The sequence below is a fragment of the Rhinatrema bivittatum genome, chromosome 18, assembly GCF_901001135.1.
Source record: "Rhinatrema bivittatum chromosome 18, aRhiBiv1.1, whole genome shotgun sequence".
In the NCBI taxonomy this organism is placed as follows: domain Eukaryota; kingdom Metazoa; phylum Chordata; class Amphibia; order Gymnophiona; family Rhinatrematidae; genus Rhinatrema; species Rhinatrema bivittatum.
The window spans coordinates 51501634-51525545 of record NC_042632.1 but is presented as its reverse complement, the minus strand read 5'-3'; the positions used below and the strand labels follow the sequence as shown (position 1 = coordinate 51525545).

At 45.7% G+C, this 23912-nt stretch overlaps 1 protein-coding gene across 8 annotated transcripts in view; it reads right to left on the bottom strand.

Annotated features, from left to right (window-relative positions):
* The window catches only part of ARHGAP26 (Rho GTPase activating protein 26), a 357099-nt gene that overhangs the window by 19957 nt on the left and 313230 nt on the right, over positions 1-23912 (bottom strand). For 7 of the 8 annotated variants that reach the window (XM_029583880.1, XM_029583877.1, XM_029583878.1 and 4 more), the window contains 2 exons: positions 20117-20276; positions 9899-9934 (listed from right to left, as the gene is read on the bottom strand). In XM_029583880.1, the coding sequence (XP_029439740.1) occupies positions 9899-9934; positions 20117-20276 (196 nt within the window). The remainder of the gene's footprint in view (positions 1-9898; positions 9935-20116; positions 20277-23912) is intronic. The other variant, XM_029583876.1, reaches the window with a different exon arrangement.

Below are 23912 nucleotides of genomic sequence, written 5' to 3'. Positions count from 1 at the left end.
TGATTTGAATCCTGATTCCGGGCTGCTGCTCTAGCCACTGGGCTACCCCTCCGCTCAGTAGAAGCCTTGCAATAAAACAGGAATGATGGGAATTATAAACCCAAATCAGTTGGGCAGGCTAGATAGGCCATAAAGTCTTTTTCTGCCATCACGTTTCTTTGTTTCATAGTTATGACTGCATACGTGATCAATTAATTCTCCTTTGTGAATCGAGACCTCATATATTACAAGAGAGAGTTTTTTTTGGTTGAATACTCTCACTCTCAAATGTGTGGTTATTTTAAGTGAACACCATTACATAATAGTCTCAGTAAATAACTGTGACAGAAAAGACTTTGGAGCAAAATCAAAATATACAGCTAATGCCCCTGACGAAGTATCCATCGAAACACGAGGGCAGGATATTTTGAATTGCTCCTTCAGCGTTTAATCGCTCAGAAAAGAACATGAAACGATAAGTGTTATCTTTCCTTGTCACTGACTAAACAAAAGAAAAAAAATTATTCTTAAAAATTTCAAAAATGTTTTTGTATAAAATCTGTGAAATAGAGACCAATGATTATAACAAAGAAAATCGGAGCAGCCTCGGAGGGAACTTTCCTTCCGCCTCCCCCCACCTTCCCCTCCCTAACCCACCCCCGGCCCTAACTAATTCCCCCCCTACCTTTATTCTAAAAGTTACACCCGCCGGGCCGGCTGCCGACGCGCCATATTCCGGTCCGGGGGCTCGTCCGGAGGCCACGGCCCCGCCCCCGGAACACCCCCGATGACACGCCCCCCAGGAAAGCCCCGGGACTTATGCGCATCGGCAGTCTATGCAACATTGGCTCGGCGCACACAGGGGGAGCTTGGAGCAGGTTTTCGGGGGGTACGCGCGTACCCCTTTGAAAATCTGCCCCTAAGGTTGCAGTTTATTGAGAGGACTCAAATCATGAAGCTACAACTTGACTATTGGGAAATGCTACCAAAATCCACGGTGGAGTCCTAAGTGCCTACAACTGCTCACTGATCATTAGCATACAATTGAGAATGGCGTTTTCTGCAAAGTACCGTGCAGTCTTCAAACAAAGTTTATGCAGTATCATCGCCCAAAGATGAGTTTCACTTAGCTAACTTTTCCAAACTTCATCATCATTGCGCTAAACTACTCCTCCAAGTTCAATAAAACCTAGTAATAAGAATCTGAATGCTCTCCAATATTTCCTATTTCTCTCTGCATCACTTTAATTAACAACGAATGTTGTAGGAGACTTCTTCTGGAAATTAAACAGTCCTGCAGGTTTTGTTTTGCTGTGTTTCTCTCTCCAAGGGGGTTGCCAGAGGGGGGAATCTGTAAACTGCCTGCACGAGAATAGGAATTATTTTCATGCTCCAATTTACAGAATGCAAGTTGCCATCTGGATTTTTTTTTTTTTTTTACCCAGCATCCTTTTAGTGAACATTTCCTGTTTTCACCAGAAAAATAAACAGAGCAACAAAACCAAAATATTAATTGCTTAAACAAAAGGAAAACTAAATTTAGAAGTAATGGGGTCAGGATGTTATTTCCCAAACCGGAATCTCTAAGATAGGGAACTCCTTGGACGGCAGTTAATCAACCAGAATATGCCACCAATTTCAGGGTTTTCGCTCAATTTCACTGATTTTCAGAAAAAGAAAAAAAAAAAGGTTTAAAAAAAAAAAAAAAATCAGCCGCCATGCCAAGGGTATTCATTCAGGAAGAGGAAATCAAGTTATTGATTCTACCTTCCCTGCAATATAAAGTGGTGCATTATATAGTTGGTCTTGTAACTGAAAGTTCAGCATTAATGGAACAGGAACAGCAAATGGTTCCACTTCAGTGAAGTGTATGCTGCGGGTGACAGAAACAGTGAAAATTACTCGGAGCCGGCAATTCAGCAGAAAGGGACAATCAAATTAAACATCAGCCCCCTCCCCCCACCAGGGGGAAGCTCGCCGTTTCATCGCCATGTTTTACTCACGTCGATGGCAAACGCCTTCCCTAAAATCCACTCCTAGCCCCCTCCCCCCCTTCACTTTCCACCTTGCTATCTTCCCTCCCCTTTCAGACTCCTCTTTGATATCTACCAGTCTCCCCTCTTCTTCTTTCCCCCCCCCCTCCACTCCTCCCTCTTCAGTTCACACCGTGCTGCCGTTTAGCTCTCCTCTCCCTGGCTGCAGAGCACCAAAAGAATCATTCTCCCAGGGTATAAAGGAAAGAAAATGTTATCTTTGTTCATGCTGCTCTCAGGGTCGCAATCTCTACTACTGAAAACAACACTTTTTATAATGATTTTCTAGGAAATGCCAGTCGAACAACATCTGTGAATGAAAATATGATAATAAAAGAGTTTTTCATGCACTTTCCTGCCCTGAACACTGTGTTCTGTTTCACCAGTACCTGGATAAAGAAAACAACTACCTCTATTCTATAATTCTTTCTTTTTGGTTCCTACCAGGCAAAAGCTTCTAGCTGTCTTCCAGGGACAGAAGATGAGTCACAAGCTCAGCTACTACAGGGGCCGATGCAATAAGCTGAGAGTCAGAACCGTGCGCCGAAATGCGCCGCGCGGTTTCTTAATGCACAGGCTAAAGAAACGTTTAATTCTCCGTTCAGAAGGCGAATGGTCGTATTAATGCATCGGGAGTTCCGCGCACACGAGCCCCAACATGAGCGCAGAGAAAAGGCCAAACGAAAGCCCAGAGCTCGCCAAAATCGTGAGACACGTTGGGCCGCTACGTTCGGATGCACGCGGACCTGCCGCTACGCGCACAAAACGAAAAGCTCAGGAAAACGGGCGGGGTGTGGGCGTGGATGTTCCCGGACTAGCGCTGACATACGGTCCCCCCTGCCACGTAACTTTACTTCTGCCACGGGCCACGTGCAAGTTATAAAATAAAGATAGACAGACAGATTGGCGGGGCTTTAAGGGAAGAAGGGAAACTGTTAAACTAGGTGGGATTTGGAAGTTCTTTTCCTTACCTGAGCGTACTGGGAATGAACTGGTAAAACTGGTAATGGCATCAACGCCTGTGTCTTTTAAAATGCCCCCCTTCCCCCCCCCCCCCCATTAACACGGTAGAAGCGGCATTTGCGTACGTCCACATAAGCGGATAAGCTATAAAATGTCCGTGTCCCTGGCCGCAGGCCGACAAACGCGTGCACGTGCGCCTGTTTAAAAATTACCGTCTTAGTGTGCACAAAAAAAGTGTCTCTAAAAAACAAATATGATTTATTCGCATAAAAAATGTTTTCAGCACAGAAAGCACTTTTGTGTGTGCATATTTCATATTTTATGCACTAAAAACATTTTCTGTGCATAAAATCCCAACTTCTGGTCGCAACAGTGGAACGCAAGCTTCCACGCATAGCCTCACATTACCCTGGAAACTTTACTCCACCTCTGAGCAGGAGTTAAGTTTCCGGCGCTAGGAAAAGCACGGTACAAGCTTCTGCATTAGGGAGTAATAGGTAATGCTGTCTTTAGCACGGGAGTTGCACGAGGAAGCGTGTATGCACCCCTGTAACCTGTATGCACCCCTGTAACCTGTATGCACCTCTGTAACCTGTATGCACTCCTTACTGCACTGGCAGCAAAGTCAGCACAGAAATTAAATCTGCTCCCAACCGTGGGTTGAAGTGTGCGCCCTGCCGAGCACATCACAGAGTGCAGGGTCCTAACATAAAGCACCTTGTGACTACCACCCCTGAAAAACTACAGCTTTCATTCATACTAGGATAAGATCATTTGCCCCGGGAAAACATCTCTCACTGTCCAAAGCCCTTTCCTTGCTAGGAAACCTTTTATCAGCAGGAGCACTCGTGTTTACGGCAGCCACAGATGGGGTCTGGCTACAAGTCGATCACGCTGTGCACAAGACGCAGGTTCTCAGACCAAATGCATGCATTTCCGTCAGGTGAGCATTTGCCGAGCACATGCAGGACTTCGCCACCCCTGGGTTTACAGAACACTGGCTGTGCCGCACACATTAGCTAACGAAGTAACTCCCATCTCTACCCCAGCAACCTCGGATGATTCAAGTAGCAGGATACTGCCCGAGTCCAACCCCCACTGCACGACAGCCATGCCAAAAAAAAAAAAAGTAATCAGGAAGTTATAGCAGATTACTACTCAAAAGCAGACTGCGCTTCAACTCAGAGCGGCAGCACGGTCGCCGGTTTAGTCCTGCTCGGATACCCAAAAATAAAAGGTCAAACAAGCTGGAGCTGGTGCCTTTTGTTGGACGAACCTTAGCTACTTATGAATGCCATTAGGGGCAGCGTCGATGGGGAAGGGGGGAGCTGGTTCTCAAGGAAAATGTCTCCGCCACGGTAGCACCACACCTAGGAGAAGTTCCGAAAATTACGTGGCCTCTCTGTTCACAGCTGCCGAAGGGGGGGACGCTGACAAAACCAGGAGCTGGGAATTTAGGCCGGGTTCTGGGAAATAAGGATTTACTCCACTGCTGGGAGGCAGAGACACCAAAAATGTTCTGGTTTCAGAGGGCTGCTCGTCTAGCGGGGACCTTTTATTCTGCTCCCTCTGGAGGCTCCAGGTAGCGGCCCATTTCTATATATCTCTATCTATATAAAGCGGTAAGACTTTATAAGACTTTGGACCCTGGTGTACAGCGCTGTTCTGGTGTTATCGCCACTACCAGATAGGCTTCAAAGGCGGTCGGCGGGAGAATAGGGTTTAGGACTTCACATTCTCCCAACAAGGCTGATCCATCCAGGCATTACCCCATTGCATGCAGGGACTTGTAGTTCTGATTTCCCTTAGAAATGTAAGACTACAAAACCCCTGCATGCAACGGGGCATTTGCTGGCCCTGTTGCGTGAATCTGGGGCCAGATGGTAACCTTACTTGAGAACCATTCATGCCCTCCCTCCTGCATATTCAGCAGCCACTTCTACTATGAATACCGATCTGACGACACTGAAGGGGCAGAAAAAATGTCCTGCCGGACCTGGCTCTGCTTTTAAATCTTAGGCCCGATTGCCTGCTTTCAGGCTCATTAATTAATTTTCTTTTAACCATTGTCGCCCCAAGTCTCTTCTCCTGTAGTTTTGTCTTATTAGACTGTAAGCTCTATAGAGAGGGGACTGTCCGTTTTGTGCGTATGTCATGTAGTGCTATAGTAATGTTATAATATTTTCCCCTTACATGGCCGTATCCTGTCTTTCAAAAGTACGTTTCAGAAGTGCTGAAAGTGACAGAGGCTTGGGCTAAATGTTTTTGTGCTTGCTGGCAGCTAAATCGGCTGAGGACTGCTGATTGAATGACTGGACCGGGAGAAGAGGGCACGAAGCAGGGAGAAGCAGTCCCTGGGGAACTGTGAATGAGTGCTCACGGCCTGGGCTTTATCTGAGAAGGAGGAAATCCCCAGATCAAAAAAAAAAAATGGCGGTGCATGAGTTTATGCCGAGGGCTCTCTGGCTGCCACGCTGTGCTGCCACGCAGGAGGCAGGTGGTGCGCACGACCCTACCCATGGAAAAGTGCGTGGGAGGGGCGTGCAGGTGGGCTTGAAAGCTCTTACTAATTTACCAATTTAATAAGACAGATTTTGTTTTCAAGTGACACATGGGCTTGTGACTCTCTCCCTCTACATCTAGTATATCTGTCGATTTGTAAGTTTTGCTGAGAAAATGGATGCAGCTGTCCAGACTGAGAAGCTGAAATACTGAATAGTGAATGTAGTAGGGGAAACCATCCAACACGGTCCCCCTGCTCTCCCTTCAGCTTAGAAGTTAAAGTCAGCATAAGGCTTCACCTCCCTAGAACTAATTTACAAGCAGCTTATTAGCTAAAGCCAACAACAAAAAACCGGAGCTTTCCAACGTAAGTGGCTGTTATGAGTTAAGAATTTTGCTTGCCGAGGGCAGCGCCGGCTGAGTGCGGCGGCAGCATTTATGTGAAACACGGACGTGCCTGACCGGTTTTTCTGCTGAAGGGCCCTATAACTTGCTTCTCCCTGGAGAAGTGTAATGCTCAGGAAAGGCTGCGCTAGAAACGGAGGCCTCGGCTACAGCACGGTTAGTGGCAGTGAGAGCCTGCCTGTAAAATAACCCATCAATAGGCCTCAGTTCTGGTTCCACAGGAGTCATTCTGGGCCTACTAAATCCTTGGTCTTTCAACTGCGGCTACCAACGTGAATACCAATTACTTCCAACTATTGTAGTGATTTTAGTGCCCTGTGCACATCTACTGTAGGAGTGAGATCATTAACTCATGTAACACAGGCCAGTGAATAATTAATTTGTCTGTCTATCACCAACCTGTGCATACCTGGAAACTCCTGTGCCAATCAGTTTAACTAAGCACTCCCCCAAGAGCCTTACTCAATAAGGAATAATGTGTGCCTTGAACTGCTAAAGTGAAAGGTGCCTCAGTTTTCCACCAAAGGGGTCACTGAACTGAGTCAAGACTTGAAAAAAATAAATAAAAATTTCCCTTGACACCAGACATGGCCGTCTTTTCAAAAATGCTTCATCTGGCCTCTTCCCCTTGTACCTTTTTGTTAATTTCTCATAACCTGCAAACTATCAGGCCAATTCAGTAAAGGTCGCGGGAGAGCGGGCGATTCAGTATTTAAATGAGGGCCCGCGGTAAAAAAAGGCGCTAGGGACACAGTAGCACATCCCTAGCGCCTCTTTAGGGACAGAAGTGGCGGCTGTCAGCGGGTTTGACAGCCGACGCTCAATTTTCCCGGCGTCGGTTCTCAAACCCACTGACAGCCACGGCTTCGGAAACCGGACGCCGGCAAAATTGAGCGTCTGGTTTTCAACCCACAAGCCGATTTTTTTTTTTTTTTTTTACTTTGGGACCTCCGACTTAATATCGCCATGATATTAAGTCGGAGGGTGCACAGAAAAGCAGTTTTTACTGCTTTTCTGTGCACTTTCCCGGTGCTGGCAGAAATTAATGCCTACCTTTGGGTTCTGGCTGCACATTTTACTTAGTGAATCGCACGGGAATAACTAATAGGCCCATCAGCATGCATTTGCATATCGTGGGCGCTATTAGTTTTGGGGGGATTGGACGTGCGTTTTCGACACACTATTACCCCTTACTGAATAAGGGGTAAAGCTAGTGCATCGAAAACGCACGTCCAAACGCGGGTTAACAGTGCGCTCCGCACTGTACTGTATCGGCCTGTATGATTTATTTATTGTTGATTTGTTTTATTTTCTCTCTGTTTTTAAATTTTTTTTTATATTTTATTATGTGCTATTGTACATGATTAAGCAATGACTAAGGACTCTCTTTTTGTGCTAAGTGATCCATAAATCAATAAAATCTAAATCTATTTGATGAAGTCTGAAAGGGAGGAGAATTAGAAGCAGTAGCAGGCAGCCAAGAAAGAAGATTCGAATCCAGTGAATCTTATTCCATTGATCTGACGACATGAAAGTGCTCCAGAATTGAGGATCCTGCAGGTTATGCGGCAGAGGCTCTACCAGCACACGGATTAGACCCTCAGGAGTACAAGTTTCATTTTCCATATCGCATTCAGTGGTTTGGATCTCTGTGCACCAAAGGGTGAGGGAGGGCAAGCCAAAAATAACATTCAGATCTCAGATCCAGCTACAAGAGCAACTCATAAGCTCACAGCTTCAGGAAGCCTTTCCAGTCCTGGGCTCACAGAACCAAACTGCTAAGCCAGGCCACCCTGGCTCTTTCTCCTCTGAGTTTTCTGGCTTGTCCTCGTCTAGTTTTCAATACAGAGTCAACTGCAGCCACAGCACCGTGTGAAGAAACCCAACACATCTGCCATTCCCAGAAAATAATTTACAGCTAGGTCAGAAGTGGAACTAGATCCCGGATCTCCAAACCAAACCTTTCCAACTGATGGGTTTTTCCATGCCAAGTACTTCCTAAAACAGGGCTCCCCAAACCTGCCCTGGTGATCCCAGAGACAGTCAGGTTTTCATGATATTCACACTGAATACATAAGATAAGTTTGCATACATTGGAGACCTGGAATATGCAAAATTTAACTCATACATATTCATTGTGGACACCCTAAAGCAGGGGTGGTGAACTCTGGTTCTCGAGGGCCACAAACAGGCCAGGTTTTCAGGATAACCACAATGAATATGCATGAGATAGTTTTGCATACATTGGAGGCAGAGCATGCAGATCTATCTCATGCATATTCATTGTGGATATCCTAAAAACCTGGCCTGTTTGTGGCCCTCGAGGACTGGAGTTTGCCACCTGTGCCCTAAAGGCTAAAAGTAGGGCAACAGTGAGTCAATCTAACTTGTCTCCCCTACCTGCAAAACATTTCACCCACAACTTTCCTCTTGATTCAGGACCCTGGCTTGCACAAGTGAAGATTTCTAAATTTCTATCACCCTTCAATCCATAACAAGGAGATAATACAAATCAGTACCATCTGAGAAACCTATTTATTCACTGAATCTGGAGTGGCACATGAGCAAGGACGCACATTTGCAAAACAGTGAGTGAAGTCTACTCTGGTCACGTCACAGACGCAGATTTCCAGGATCGGTTATTAGTGCAATTCAACGCAGTGGCGAGGAACAATCTTTGCAAGGCGCGTAGAGATTCCAGTCTTGGAGGCTACGAGATAGATATTAAAACCCTGGAGGAAAATCATGGCTCACAATCTGTTTGAGGCACTCGTCTCAAACTCTACAGTCATCTATGCTATTTCCTATTTTAGCTACAAATGCAATTGCAGGTCCAAAAGGAAAATGGAAAGCTGGCAACGCCCATAATATTCCCAAGGAGATGTGGATTTATGTGCTAAATTATTCTAACATACTCCATAAAAGTGAGCTATGCACAAGGAGTCAGCCAGTTTTCCCATTAAGAGAGTGGAACTGCATTCGGATTAGGATTCAGCTGAAAAAATACTCAGTAAATCTCAACTAAGAACTAAGTGGATAACCTACAATTTGAATTTCACAGCTAAGAAAAGGGTCAAATCCTGGAGTAGCCAAGGTTTTGAAATGTCAGCATTGAAGGGCATAAGTGGAGCGGGCTGAGAACAACTGCAGGAGTTGTTCCCAGCTCTATGGGCCCATCACTTCAAGTGTCTCAAAGAAACTTTGCAGTTAGGAAAAAGAGCAAACCAAAAAAAAAAATATGTAAAAATGATTTCAAGGAATACAAAATGATTCTGCATCCTTCACATACCACGGAGGGAACAATCTGAGACAAGGCCAGACTGACAGCTTTGTCTCATAACTTCGTTACAGGGAAATGTGATTCCTAGAACAAGAATAGACACAGCTCTGTCTCTCTCTCCCTCCACCCTTCTCTCTGTACACGAGATACGGGACTGCTCATGGCAGGGGAGGCTAGCACCGACATGTAACTGATTGCCTGCAGCATTGTAAACTGAAGAAGATGTATTTAAGGTCAGGCTACGACAGCCAGCATAGGGCTAAAGTCTGCAGCTACTTTGTATATCCACAGACCTCAGCCCAAACTTTCAGAGAGGACTTGCGTGCAAAAGCCCACTTCGAGAATTTGTGAGGTGTCTATGCACACGTGCATACTTGCCCCTGAGGATTTTACGGGCACAGAGTCATTTTGAAAAATCAAACCCTAGCGCTCAATATATGACAGCGCTATCAGACTGAGTTTTAAAAGGCAAAAAGGAAAAAGTACTATGCAGCGGAAGAAAACACCCATTCATTAAAAAACAAACACAAAAAAAACTGCATATAGCTTCTATAATTGTTTTCCGAAGAAAGGGTTCTCAGACAAGCCGGCCTGACATTTTTCCAAGAAGGTATGTAGGATATACAGAGTGAAATGCACAGCATGTTCTGAGGCCAGGAATAAACAGCAGTTCACAGAAGGTCGTGTGCCACAGCCCCCCCCCCCCCCCCCCGGTGCACGGAGGAAGGAGACATACCTTGTCAAATGTTCGGATTTGCTTTTCGGGTTCAGTCTGGAGAAAAGAAAAGAACAGCAAAAGATGAAAAAAAAAAAAAGAGAAAAAAAACTAAACAGGTTTCCAACTCATCACCAGCACCGCACACCTCTCTCTCTGAGCAAGTTAAATCATTACAGGAGGCAGTGGGGAGCCCCGCCTGTCAGCCAAGGGTAGAATTTATGATTCAAGTACCCCCCCCCCCCCCAGTGTACCCCAGGGGCAGTTCCATCCATTCCTCGGACAGGGGTAGTTATATGGACATAAAACCTGCCAGACCTGTTTAATCCAGATATCTGGCGAATGGGAATAATTGCATGAATATTCCTTGTAGAAATTCTGAAAACCGGACCTGGTTGTAGCACTCGAGGCCTGGAGTTTGTCATCCCTGGCCTAGCGATTCTAGGATAGTTAAAAAAAAAAAAAATGGATCCCTACAGGTCCAAGTTCAAATCCCACCTCCACCAAAGCTCTGCATGAACTTATGCAGGCCACTTAAACGTCCCTTTGGAACAGAGAATTAGTGTTTTATGAAGCACTGAGAACTGTACAATGGCGACAGCCTAGAACAAATGAATGTTAATGTTACATCTGGGCACAATCACTGCACTGGTTATCAGATTCACAGTATGTATCTATCTAGCACTGATTTATTAGCTGAATGATTGCTGATCTTGATATGGAATACCCAGGTAAACTGACATTTTTACTTCTCCCTGGTGGTAGATTTTAAATACTTATAAAGTCACTAAATTTCAGAGGATGATCCAAATTCCTCTCACTATAGCTAGAAGTCCAGGTGGGTTCAGCCCTACGAGGGAGGGCAAGCTTCAACCAGGCAATTAAAGTGGGTGAGACAATCTTCAGTGGCAGAGATTGATTTGAAAATTGTTCACAATGTGGGTCCCTCGCCACAAAAAAAAAAAAATCTTGGTGTGAGCAGCCGTTCAAATAAACTTGCGGGAAATTTTAAAACAAGCGTGGAGAGAGCGTGGCAGATGCTTCCTCTAAGGACGGGTCTGCAGCTGGAATGAAGCGAGGAAAGAGGCCAGACGAGACTGATCCACAAAAGCAGACCAGACCTCGCCGCTACCCAAGGCGACTTTTAATCTCTCTCCGTAGGCTTCAGCAGCTCAGGTTCAAGTCCTGACAAACGCCAGTGTTTTCCTGGACAGACGAGGAGAGCCAGCTGTAACTGGATTACGGAGACCGAATCTCTCTGGAAAATGCTTTGCATAGAAGCCACACACAACAAAGCAAACACCTCAGCGGCTTTACTTCTGCCCAGATACCGCATCAGATTTCGTGGCAGGTGGGTTGCCAAGCACCGTACATTGGGGTAAAGATGTTTCCAGTGTTGCAATCTTTGCAATGAAAGAATTCATACAGATCAATTTTATTTGCAAAGGAATAAAATCAAAGTCTGTTTGTGGCCTTCTTTACTATCCCTGAGATGTCCGATGTTGACCGCAGCTTTTATATGGCATTATTGCTTCTTCATGGAGAAACAAAACTCAAACAACTGGAATGGATGCAACCAAGCGAGGGGTAGGAAGGTACATTTCCCAGGCACATCTGGCTGGGATCAGAGACAGAAAGAGGCATACACTGCAATATCCCAATATGCATTACAAAACAGCTGGCCGGAGTCCTAGGGATCATCAAAATCAATTTAAAAAAAAAATTTTTTTTTAAACTGGGGGAAATGTTTCCACTTCAAGACCACAGAAAAAAAAAAACCAAACCTACCCATTTGCCAGAGCTATGATACACCCATTTAACACTTCCGCTAATGAGATAAAATGATTTTGAGCTTCCAACCACATTTGACTGAAGTTTAAATGAGACTTGTATTGCAGCATTTTGTCCTAGAAATGCAAACTTCCCAGCATTCCTCACACAGCAGCACGTTTTCATCTTTTGATCTCTTTTCTTCCTCCTCTTTTAGGCTTCCAGCACAGCTGGGGCTCTAGGGCCAAAAGCCTTCATTCACAACTATTCGGGGAGGCTTCCCCCACTTTTAACCCTTGGTCCAGCAATGGTTCCCAGCTAAGGGCCGTGGACCGCCGAAACCCCAGTCTGCATGCAAACTGCGCCTGGTCACTAGGTGCCTGTGCCGTGCGATGCTAACACACTCCTGCCCTCTTCCCCCCTCACCCGCGGCCCAAAGGCGCATCATGCAGGCTCTAGGATCTAGCACAGAGCTCTTTAAAATATTTCCAGCGGGGGACCACGTTCAGGATTCCCGGCAAGCGGTGGCTATGCCGAGGAATCTGCATTGAAACCTATTCATTAAGACCATTACTGGGGAGGGGGCGCCATACGTCTCTGTTACTCATGGGCATGCAGTCACATTCCCCAGGCGTCACACGCTGTGCCGGGGGGGGGGGGCTAAGTCTGTTATGTCCATTTCTAGAACAAAACGCAGCAAAGACAGAGAAAGAAAAGGCAGCAAAGGAGCTGCGGGTTGCACGTGGTCGCTGAAGTAGCTGTGAATATTTAGTCAGACAAAGTTTTCCAGATCATCACTGCCATCAGGTTCTGAGAAAATGCAATTAAAGCAGTAACAGCCTTCAGGCAGAGGACACGCCGCCGATCACGGAAACGACAAGGTGAAGAAAATGCAGGAGACAGAATCGAACGTGACCGGGTGAATGAAGAGGCCGCATGGAAAAGAAGAGACCCAGTGCTTTTCAGGGGATCGCGCCACAGACCTGACGAAAGGAACGCACCCCGTTGAAACGTTTTCACTTTACCTGCCACGTTTACACCCAGCAGCCGGCACCGGGGAGGACCAAGACCTTCTGCGGCCCCCCCCCCCCCGGACTTAGGGGTCATTTCCTCATAGTTTGCATAAAACAGGCCTCATGTTGGATTTATTTTTTTTTTTTTGCTTTCTGCCTTTGTAGTAGCCAACCCTCAAAATGTTCCCGTCTGTCTGGAAATTATAAAGCAGGTGAACACAGATAATTAATACAGAGCTTTCACTTTTACAACACTCGTTTTTTTAAGCATCCGAGGGCTCTTTACACATCAGGTGGCAGCTAGACTAGGTATTTATACATACAAAGCAGTTAAGATAGGATGGGTTACAAACGTTAAGTAACCACACAATCCGAGCTTTGTGATATCAGCTCTTTCTTATGGAAAGGAGAGGTTGGCGAGCAGTTAGCCGAACACTATAAAAGCAAGGGGACTTGCTGCAGGAGACAGACACAACGGTTAAATATTAATCTAGAGCTTCTGAGATAGAAGTGAAACCGGCCACAGCTGAGAGGGCTGGGAAGCAGAAACGCCACTTTGTCCCGTTCATCTGGAGTTTGAGCTTCCAAAGTCCTGAAGCCGATTTTTTTTTTTTTAATAAATTGGTGAAGTTGCAAATTGAAATGCAGCCAGTCCCTTTGTTTATGAGTCATCTGCGTACGGTGGTTAATCTCTGCCATTCTTGTTATGCACAAAAAAAACACATTTATAGCCATGCTCTAACCTTATTTAGAGAAAGCAAACTAGGATATGTAAGCATGCCCCTTTGCCCTAAAAGGGCAGCAGGCCATGTTTTGCAAGTTCCCACTCTGCCGTTAAGATGATCTCTTGCTCCAGCACACGGCAGCGCACAACACGGTTTCTCTCAAGGGCTTCCAAAATGCGAGCACAGACTCATGATCCTGCCGCCATCAGCAGCGCTACTGAATATCCCTGAATCTTGGGGTCGGGCGCTCACGAATGCCCAGCTCACACACAGAGCGGGATGAAATGTTTCTCCTGTCCCCCAAATTTGTCAGGACAAAGAACTGTGACCAAAAACGCCAGGCAACTGTCCCTTGCAGAACGGAAGGTAAACTCCGCCTCCCTCCCCCCTTCACCTGCGACGCCGCGAACCACACAGCAAATTAAATTCATGCATCGTTGCTTAATGCTTCGGATGCGGCTCCTAGAAATCTGTTTTGTCGGGAGCTGGAAAAGGCTCGTCAGATGGGTCCGGGACCACTCAAGAGCAGGTCTGGTTTGCCGCTGTAGTCCTGCGGCTACAAACTGGCCTGGTTTGGCAAGCTTCAAAAGCATGCCACTGCAACCACGGAGATGGCCAGCAAACATTCCTTTCAAAATGTCCATCTTTGTGTGTGTGTGTGTGCTGAAGGGGAGGACAGTAAATATTTCTTTTATTTATGGAGCTACTGCAGACCTCCCTCTGCAGGATACATATAATCTTGGTACCGTTTTAGCATCCTTGGGGCTTGGATCGCTGCATGGTATGAGCAGCTGGTTCCTGTATCAGCAGAAGACTGCACATATTCAGTCCTTTCTTGGCCGAAGTCAAAGTGCTTTTTTTTTGTCAAGTCACAGAGCTGTTTATGGAAGAACTGGTCATGTGGAAAACACCAGTATCCAGATTCTGTAGGACAAAGCTGCGAAGATCCACAAAGTCAAGGTTTTTTCCGGACCAGCAGAAAAAAAAAATAATAATAATTACGTTGAATTAAAGCAGCACTAGTGAAGATGAATCTGCTGGACCACTCACTTCTTCCTCTTTCATTTTTCTTCCACGCTCACCTTTCCTTTTTGTCCTAACAGATTTTACTTTTTATATTTTAGTTTAGTAAGTTTGGAATAAAAGGTGTACATTTATTTCATTATTTTTATTATGGGGAAAACGCTGGGTTTTTAAGGCGTTTCCTTCGGCGCATCCACTGCCTGCTCATGCTTTACACATTCTTCTTTTCTCTCTGCGGCATTGCACCCCATATTTGTTACAAGGACGGGCCAGTGTAATGAAGCAGCAATGGTGGGGGTGTATTGCTAAGTAAGGGAGCATTCGCTAGGAATGAAACCTTGGATTAGCGAGTTTGCTTACCATAAATATCGAGCACTCAACATCCATGCCATCAAGGAAGGAGAGGCTCAGACGACCCCTCTCGAGTTAGTAGAGCCGGATCAGATCCCAACAGGATCGCAGGATGGACCGACAACTTGACAAGGTAAAAGAACTAAAAGGATAAGATATGTCCTGTCTTTCAGTACCTTCTGCACCATCCTTACCATCAATGGAAGTGGAGAAAAAGGCAAACAGCAGATCTGCATCCCACTTGAGCAGAAAAGCATCCAGAGTGAATTTGAACTTGCTCTGAAGAACGGAGAAAAGTTTGTTGATTTTTTTGTTCTCTGAGGCAACCAAATCGATTGATGGGTGAGACTCCAGAGGTCAAAGAGCCTTCTATGCCACACCTCGGTCCAGAGACCATTCACGGGAGCGAAAAACCCCGCTGAGAGAATCCGCCAGTGTGTCCGGGATCCCAAAAAGGTAAATTGCCTGGAGAAAAGCCCGGTGATTGACAGTCCCAAACTCTCAGATTTTCCTGGCAGAGCATTCAGGACCATGTCCCCATGCTTGTTCATTGCCACCTGGTTGGTTGGTTGTTGGGATCAGAATTCACACTCCCTGAAGGAGATGCGAGGATACGCTCAACACATGCCGAACGGCTCATAGCTGCAAGAGGTTACCCAGAGCACCTAAGATGGAAGGGAACACCTGTGTGCACTCCCACCCCCTACCCCCAGTGGCCACAATGATACTGGATGGGTGGGTATGCGCGCATGTGCGTCTTTCAGATGCAGGGCACGCATCCACTCTCCTGCTTGTATGAAGGCGAGGACAGTGTGGAGCGCGTTCATTCTGAACTTCTCTCAGAACAGGCTCCTGATCGCACTTCGTAAATCCAGGACAGATCGCAATCCCCCTGATTTCCTGGAGGTCTATAAAATAGCTATTTTACATGTGCCTGTGCTAAATTTTTGCACGCGCAACTTTTGAAAATTCACTTTTTTTTTTTTTTACTGTATTACCAGCCACAATCCTACGCTGGGGCACGATGACAACGACACGCAGACACCTGCAATAATGAATAATATTCAAAATCACCACAGTTTAATTATCTCTGTTAACCACCTGCACACACAAAGCAACGTTTCAATGCTTTGCTACTCCCAAGGCCTGAAGTGCCCCGCACCAACCTCTCTTGGGTGATCAGCATAGCTGACGGTGATTAAATTCTGTTTTGTTTTAAACACATTCTCCAAGGCTGTAATTAGCATAAATGGAACTCTTCTTAAAAGCAAGCAAACCTTCAACAAGCAAAAAGCAAAAGCTAATCATCATTGATTGAACAGGCTTTTTATGAGCCTCCACCCTCCCCATCCAATAAAAACCCCCCACTGACACAGGCAAAAAAAAAAGATGACATTTTTAAAAACGAATGTTCCCTTTCTCCCATTAACAGGCTAAGCTTACCGTACACGTCATACTCTGCTGTGTATTCAGAGGGAAATACAACACAAAGCAAATGTGAAAAGATCATTGGCAGGTGCTGACCGACAGAAAAGAAAAACATATAAAAAAAACCAAAAAACCCTGCCTCTGCTAGGAACCCGGATGTCGAATCCAAAATCTGGTAAACTAGTAAACAGCTACCACAAAAAAAAAACCCACAGCATGCATTGTCTGGCAAGGAGGAAGAAAATCCATTCACGTTAAATTTATCAAACTTTATATGTCACTATTTATTTGTATGTCACCATTTTAGTGTTTTATTGATTGTATTATTTATTATGTTTTTATGATTTATTCATAGCCCCTGAGGCAGCCGCTTTAAGAGTGGCGAAACTCGGCCTGAGTCGGGCATTAGTTTTTACACGTCTCCACTACAATGAAGAATTGAAAAAGACTTTGGCATCTATCCTTTTGCTTTCCTGTCACCATGCACAGACACACACTGTGAAAAACTAGCACCGCACTAGTTACGAGAAGAAGATAATTAGATAGGGCAGGTGGAGAAAGGAGGGTAACAGTAGAAGTTACGCAGTACCAATGACTGAGAAGTTGCAGGTTATTAAACACAATCTACTGGAGGCTCTAGGGCACAATATGCACCTGGCCTAACTTGCTTGGCTGAAATGCTGCTGCTGCTAACTGCTATCACAGATACACAAGTGATAGCCCCTGCTCCATGGCTCTTACAGTTTAATCAAGACAAACATACATGAGGCTATAGAAAGTGGCCAAGGAGAGAGTGAGTTGCATCAGCTCAGGCATACAGCCCAGCCAGGTTGAAAGCGTGGAACTGGCAGTAGAGGAGAAGGGTACAGATGAGAGCAACTTGCTTGATGAACGGCGTTCACAAGGAAGGCTGCAAGGAGAGAGAAGAGAAGACAGACAATGAGGAGCTGCAGAGTGAATGCATGTGTAGGCAAGTAAGAGAAGCTTGAACTGTAAACATAAACGAATGGGGAGCCAGTGTAGTGGACTGGAGATGCCTGCATGTTGCAAAAACCTTTTGGGCTGACAATCCCTTTGATTTAATTATGGAAGATAAAACTAAAATTTTGCAGGTACCGGTAAGAGAATGATATGTAAAAATGCGAAGAGTAGCATCTTCTAGTGTCCATTCAGAAAGTCATACTTCTGTCCACTGATTAGCAAATTTCAGTTCTCGCCCGTTGTCCTCAGCAAGGTCTTACGCTGTTGCAGGGGTCCTTCCTCCAGCAATGGGCAGAAGAGAAACGTGTTGCATGTTCTGCCTCTCTCCACTATCTCGCATCTGGTAGACTCTCTCTAGTTCACCGTGTCAGCTATTAATTTGCTGATTTGCCATGGAGGATTTTAACCTTCCAACTTGAATAGCATCATACAGAGAGAAGGTTAGGCTGGGAACACACTGCCACTGATTTCCATGAGTATCTTTTGAGATAATGCAGGTGGCGATGCCTCCTTGAGAAGACAGGTTGCTTAATGAATGGCCGACACATAGCAAACCCTATGGGACCAGGAGCCAATCACAGGTTAATTCCTACCAGTTTCTAAGGCTACCAACCAATTAGACTGCCCATATCATGACCAGCAGAAGAAGCGTGGCTGAGCACAAAGCTAGGGAAAAATAGAATACCTAGGAAGTGGGCGTCTGAATCTTGGCTCTGACCCTTACTCTTGAAATCTTGGACAGGTCACAATTTCATTGAGTAAAAATAACGCCAGTGTACACGATCCCCTTTGTAATCCAGGTAGGACAAAGCTACCATCAAGCTACCCATTCCACGGGCTGCTTCATGAATGCCCCTCAAGCCCGGGTATTGTAAAGTATGTTGGGATCCTGTTCACGCTACAGGGGTCACTGATATATGGACACTGACTCAGAGTACGATGCTTATACTCAGCACCTGCAAAAATTAATTTTACTTCGGCTGAACTTTACTGCAGTTTTAATAACATCATAAGACTTTGATGGCATCCAACTAAATATTTCATCTTTTGGATTTCACCACAGATGGTGAATTTGATTAAACACTGCAAATCCTAGGACTACTCGAACTATGCTTGTTCTTTCTGCCGTCGTATGCCTCAATTTCCTGTGTCAATAAAAAGAGATGGACAGGTTTTGGTTCATGTGTTAAGTGCACAGCTTCTCTAAAGAAGTATTTTAGATCGGCAGTCACTGCAGAGGGAAAACCCAACAGATCTCAAACTGGGTCACCACATCACCACAACTCTATGCCCCGAGCACTCAATATCCACTCCCCACATCACTGCTTTAGGATACAAGGCAGTGAAATCACATTTCCGACTGCACGTATCATCTTTTCACAGCAGCCAGACGCTTGTCCTTCCTGGTCGTTTATTCACATTTCCTTTAAGCGTGTGATACGGTAAACAACTACTGTGCGTACAAAGGTTTGTTTTAAAGGCACATTATAAATTCATTATTATTCCTGATAACTCTAGGCAGAGTCATCCAAGCTAAACTCTTTAGAATGGCACTAGACTATTTCTTCTTCCAGCACAGGAGGGTCAATTAGGGTTTTGGTCCTTCAGAAGCCATCTTTTTTGGATCACTAGAGCCCAGGGCTGAAACTATGGCGTGGGACCAGCCAGTGCCCGGCACTCACTCAGCTTTGCCAAGGAGGCCCCTCGCAAAACACGGGGAAGGACAGAAAGACCGGCTGAGTAGTGACGAGAACGACTATAACATAAGCTTGTGAAAACTGTTTGTTTTTTTTGGTGAGGATTCATCAAAGTTTTGCGCAGCGGGAGAAATTCTTGTTCGGAAAGGAGGAGACGGCAACATGGCAGCACTGAAAGCCGAGCGACACGAGTTCTCCGTGATGGCTGCTGAAAATATTTCACAGCAGGCGGTTCCCCCCCCCCCCCCCAAAGAGCATTCACAGCCGCTCTGCCCCTACTCATGGCAAAAAAAAAAAAAAAATTCCTTTTCATTTGAGGGTGAACAGGAAATGAAAGCATTTACTCAGGTCTGATTTGAAAAGACAAGAGTGAGAAAGATAAAGACAGAGCCGTATTTTAAGAGAGAATAACGCTTGGATTCCAGCGCCTTCAGTAGATCTAATCAGAGGCTAAGCCCTCGATGCTTTGGCAGTTCTTCTAAAGGCAGGCATTCAAAGTTACAAAATGAAACTGCAACACTGGTCCATTTTGGTGGAGGGCGCGCTCGGAGGCGTTTCCATCGGGCGATGTGTTGCTGCAAACAACAGACAGGACACTGCTGTCCCGAAAGCTTCCGTGCTTACCACATTCCATTATTTTTTTCTAGCAGCACCGTGTAACCAAGTTAGAAAGTAATACACCTCTCTGAGTTTTTTTTATATAGCATCTGTCATCCTAATATTTCCGCACGCTTTATAACTGAAACATGAACGCGCTACACCCGTCTGAGGGGGCAAACATTTGGGCTAGCGAATGGGATGCAGAAGAGAAACCGTTATTAAGCATGACCACCCAATTACAAGTGGGTGCACCACACAGGGAGATTAAAGTGACTTGACGGGGGTTATGGAGAAAATGAGTGGGGGAAGCAGGGCTTGGAGTCTGAAGTCTTGAGGGTTCTGGTAAGTCAAAGTCTATGGCTCTAACCACCATATCACATCCCCTCACTCCTCTTACATAATTTCAACCTTTTTGTGCACTGGAAAACTGGAAAAAAAAAAAGAAAAAAAACCCACCCCAAACAAACTAGAGAGAAGCCACCAATTACTGGACGACCTGTTATCTGTTGGCAAAATCTGCGACAGAATACGATGGCTTTGCTCATGACGTCATTCCTACAGCGACCTGCTCCATCGTTACAGTAAGACAGAGGGGCCCTGGCCGGAATCACCCCCTCCCCCCCGCCAACAACACAACCCCACAACACTCACAGTGAGTTCGGCCGGCACGTTTTGATCATTTCCAGGTTAGGGTCGCTTGAGTTGAGGCTGCTCAGGTTCTGGAGCAGAGCACTGGTGGAGTTCGGGGAGCTGTTGGCATTGGAAGAAACCACCGACTCAGCACTGGAGTTGATGCTGTTCATATTATCTGCTAAAAAAATAAAAATTAAAACAAAAAAACACATACATAATAGTTGTCAACTTTATTTATTTATTTTTTTTAAATAAGATTCAATCTGTCTTGTAAAAGGAGGCCAGGCCCCTTGCTACCCAGAGGAGTTAATAAAAAAAACACTTTGACTGTTCCAAGCCCCCACAGTTGATTGTACAATATCTGCAGAGGACCCAAGGGAAATCTATTCAACTGTGAAAACTGAGGATACTTCAACTATATTATTTTTAAGTTGCTTGAGAAAGTTGCAAGCTTTTTTTATTATACAGTTTATAAGATATATATATATATATATATATATATAACACGCACATACAGAAGCTACAGAACTTTAGCAGCTTCCAAAGTGTAAGACAAAATATCAGCATTTTCGCAAGTCTGAAAAACAAGCATTTTCTAAAAATGCTAAGCAACGGTGTGGTTATATACTGTATGCAGCTGATTAACTAATGGGAGCTAATTCTATACCATGATATCACAGCAACACAGTAATGACTGCAGAAAAAGACCAAATGGTCCATCCAGTCTGCCCAGCAGGTTTCTGCCGCTCCGTGCAGGTTACCCCCAAGCCTAATGTTAAGGGCAACAACTGTCAAACCCATTACAGGGTGAGCAGCCTTCATGGTAATTCAGACAATGCAGCTTGAACATGCTTTGCTTTTGGACTTGGCAGCCTTGTGCTTCCCCCCCCCCCCCCCCCCAATGCCTGCACATCAGTACCCTGGACCTTAATAGTTGGGACCCAGCATTGGCTGTCGTCTAAATCCGATTCCCCTTTTCAGAGCTGTAGCCAGGCAATGGGGCACCTATGGCCAGGTGAAAAACTGTGCCCTCACCCATTATTCAACACGCGACACCACGAGTTGGGAGACTCTGTTCAGTGTTTGTACAGCAATGCCCATGGCCAGTGCAAGGGTATTAGCTGCCCTAGGAAAACCTTACAGCCTTGCACCTCCCACCCCCATCACACCCTCCTCGCATACAATTAAAAATGATGCATTTACAATAACAGATTTACATGAAAAATAGCAGGTAAAAATATCGCTTACAATATGCATAATTACATTTACATGCACTGCTGAGGTGCCAACCAGAAAACCCTGCAAAAAAAGCAAGAGACACTTGGAACTCGCATGATATTAGGCCAACCGTAATGTATTTTGGGCATGGGCATGACCCTCAGAGAGCCACAAGAAAACAGAATTACAATGAAATAAACTTTCTATATCAAAACAACACTAACTGCCAACACTCAAACAGCAACAACTCTACCTATGAAAGTCAACACTGCAAATATTACACCAGACCTAAAACACCAATACACCCCCTATTAGGAAAACAAAACAAGCCAAGCTGCTATAGTTATCTGTATAAAAACTACATACTATTGGACTATCTCACTTCAATGACACATGCAAAATACAGATAGACCCTCAAATACAGAATAAAGAGACCATAAAGCATAAATAGAACTGAAAGGCAAAAACTGAACTGGAAACTGCAAGAAGTCAAATAATATATGCACTGCAACAATGGAAAAACAGAAGAATTACCATTCTTCATAAAACAAAATTAGTAAAACCATACCAATAAAAAGAATAATTCAAAACAATTAATGAATAGAATAACATTCAATAATTTAAAACTCATACAAATTTTCCAAATATCAATAAAATATTTCAAACACATCAAATAATACCCAGTAATTAAAACTAATAAGGATTTTACAAAATTCCCTGTTATCCATACCTGGGAATTTTTGATTTTCAGATGCCCTAAAATTGCCATGGATTAGCAGGCAGAGATGAAGTGGGGTCAGTCTCTCACACACATACTCTCATGCTCTGTCTCCCACATACATGCTTTTTCTCTTCCACATACATACACACATGCTCGCTCTATCTCCCACACACTTGCTCTCTTCTCTCACGCTCCCCTGCTCCACTGAAGCAGAAGGCAACAGCAGTCTCCTTCTTCAGCTCCTAAGGCCAAGGGAACAACTTCCGACCATGGGGGCTGACTTAGCTCTGACTTTGGGTTCCTTCCGGTAGGGCAGGGCAGGACACGCACCTCCTCCTCCTCCAAAGCAGCATGGCCCCATCGAAATTGACAGTGTGGTCGACGGGGCCTTCGTAAGTGGAAATTCCACAGCCCCTTTCTCACACACAGACTCTCATTCATACCCCCTCTCTCACACATACACAGGCTCATTTCACACACATAACCTCGCTCTTCCTCACTCACAGGCTTCTGGCTCCCACACACACAGATGCACAGGCTCTCTGGCTCTCATACACACTCAGACACAGGCTCACAGGCTTATCAGCCCCCAGAAGACTTGTTCCCTAGCCCCTGCTCCCCTTCCTAGAACCCCACTCCTCAGTCTAGCTCCCCTCCCCTCTCCCAGACACCCCACTCCTCAGTAGTTTTACTCCCCAGCCCCCTCTCCCCTTCCAGATCCTACACTCCCCAGTAGTCTTGCTCTCCAGACCCCTCTCCCATCCCAGAAACCCCACTCCCCAGACGTTTACTCCACAACCCCCTCCTCCCCATCCACCCACTACCCAGTCTTGCTTAACAGTCTCCCATCCCCTGCCAGACCTCCACTTCCCAGCCCCATTCCCCTCCCAGCTCCCCTATTCCCCAGAAATCTTCTTCCATGGTCCCCTCTCCCGTCCCATTCCCCAGCAGTCTCGTTCCCCCCCTCACACACCTTCTCACCCACAATCCCCTCACTCACCGCAGGTGGCCAGCGCATGATTTCAGTGCTGGCACAATCCCTTCCCTCACCCTGCCTACCTGAACAGTCGAAGGATCGCGGCCTTGCAGTACGGGCTGCTTCCTCCCTCCCTCCCGGCCGGCGGTGCCTGAATGACATCATCATCAGGTGCCGACAGCAAAGGAGGAAGAAGCAGCCACGATCCTTCCAATTCTTTGGGAGCAGGGAGGGTGAGTGAGGGAGTGAGCAACGTTGAGAAAATCATGCGCCGTCCCACTGCCACTAATGTGGCTTCTCCCGCTGTCGGCAGCCTTCCCAGGTTTCAACGCCCATGAGTGGAAAAAGTGGCATGACCCCGCCAGAATCAACAGCATGGCCAGTGAGCCGCGCTGCTTTTACACGTAGTGAAGCCCCACATGGTGGCACTATGGCGCCTTTCGGCAGTGGTGCCTATGGCCTAGCCATATTGGCCAATGGCACGCTACGGCTCTACTCCCTTTTCCACGCCTGCTGTCAAGGCAGAGAATGACGTTGCAGTTGTGTCACAAGCATCAAGGCTAATTGGTTAAGGGAAGTAATCCCCATGCCTTCTCTTAAGGGTAGTAACTGCCGCTCCGTGCAGGTTACCCCCATGCACCCTTTTCTTCATTTCCATGGAATTAGGAGAATGGACTTGTAATTTGCCACAAAGCTTCCCATGACTGCACTAATTCCAGCCCAGACGGGCTGTAGGAATAGAAGAGTGGCCCTTGTGGTTACAGCAGAAGGCTGAGAACCAGGGAAGCCAACACTCAAATCCTGCCGATGCTCCTTGTGACCTTGGGTGAGTCACTTCACCCTCCACTGCCTCAGCTACCAACTTAGACTGTAAGCTCTCTGAGGAAGGGACCTACCTG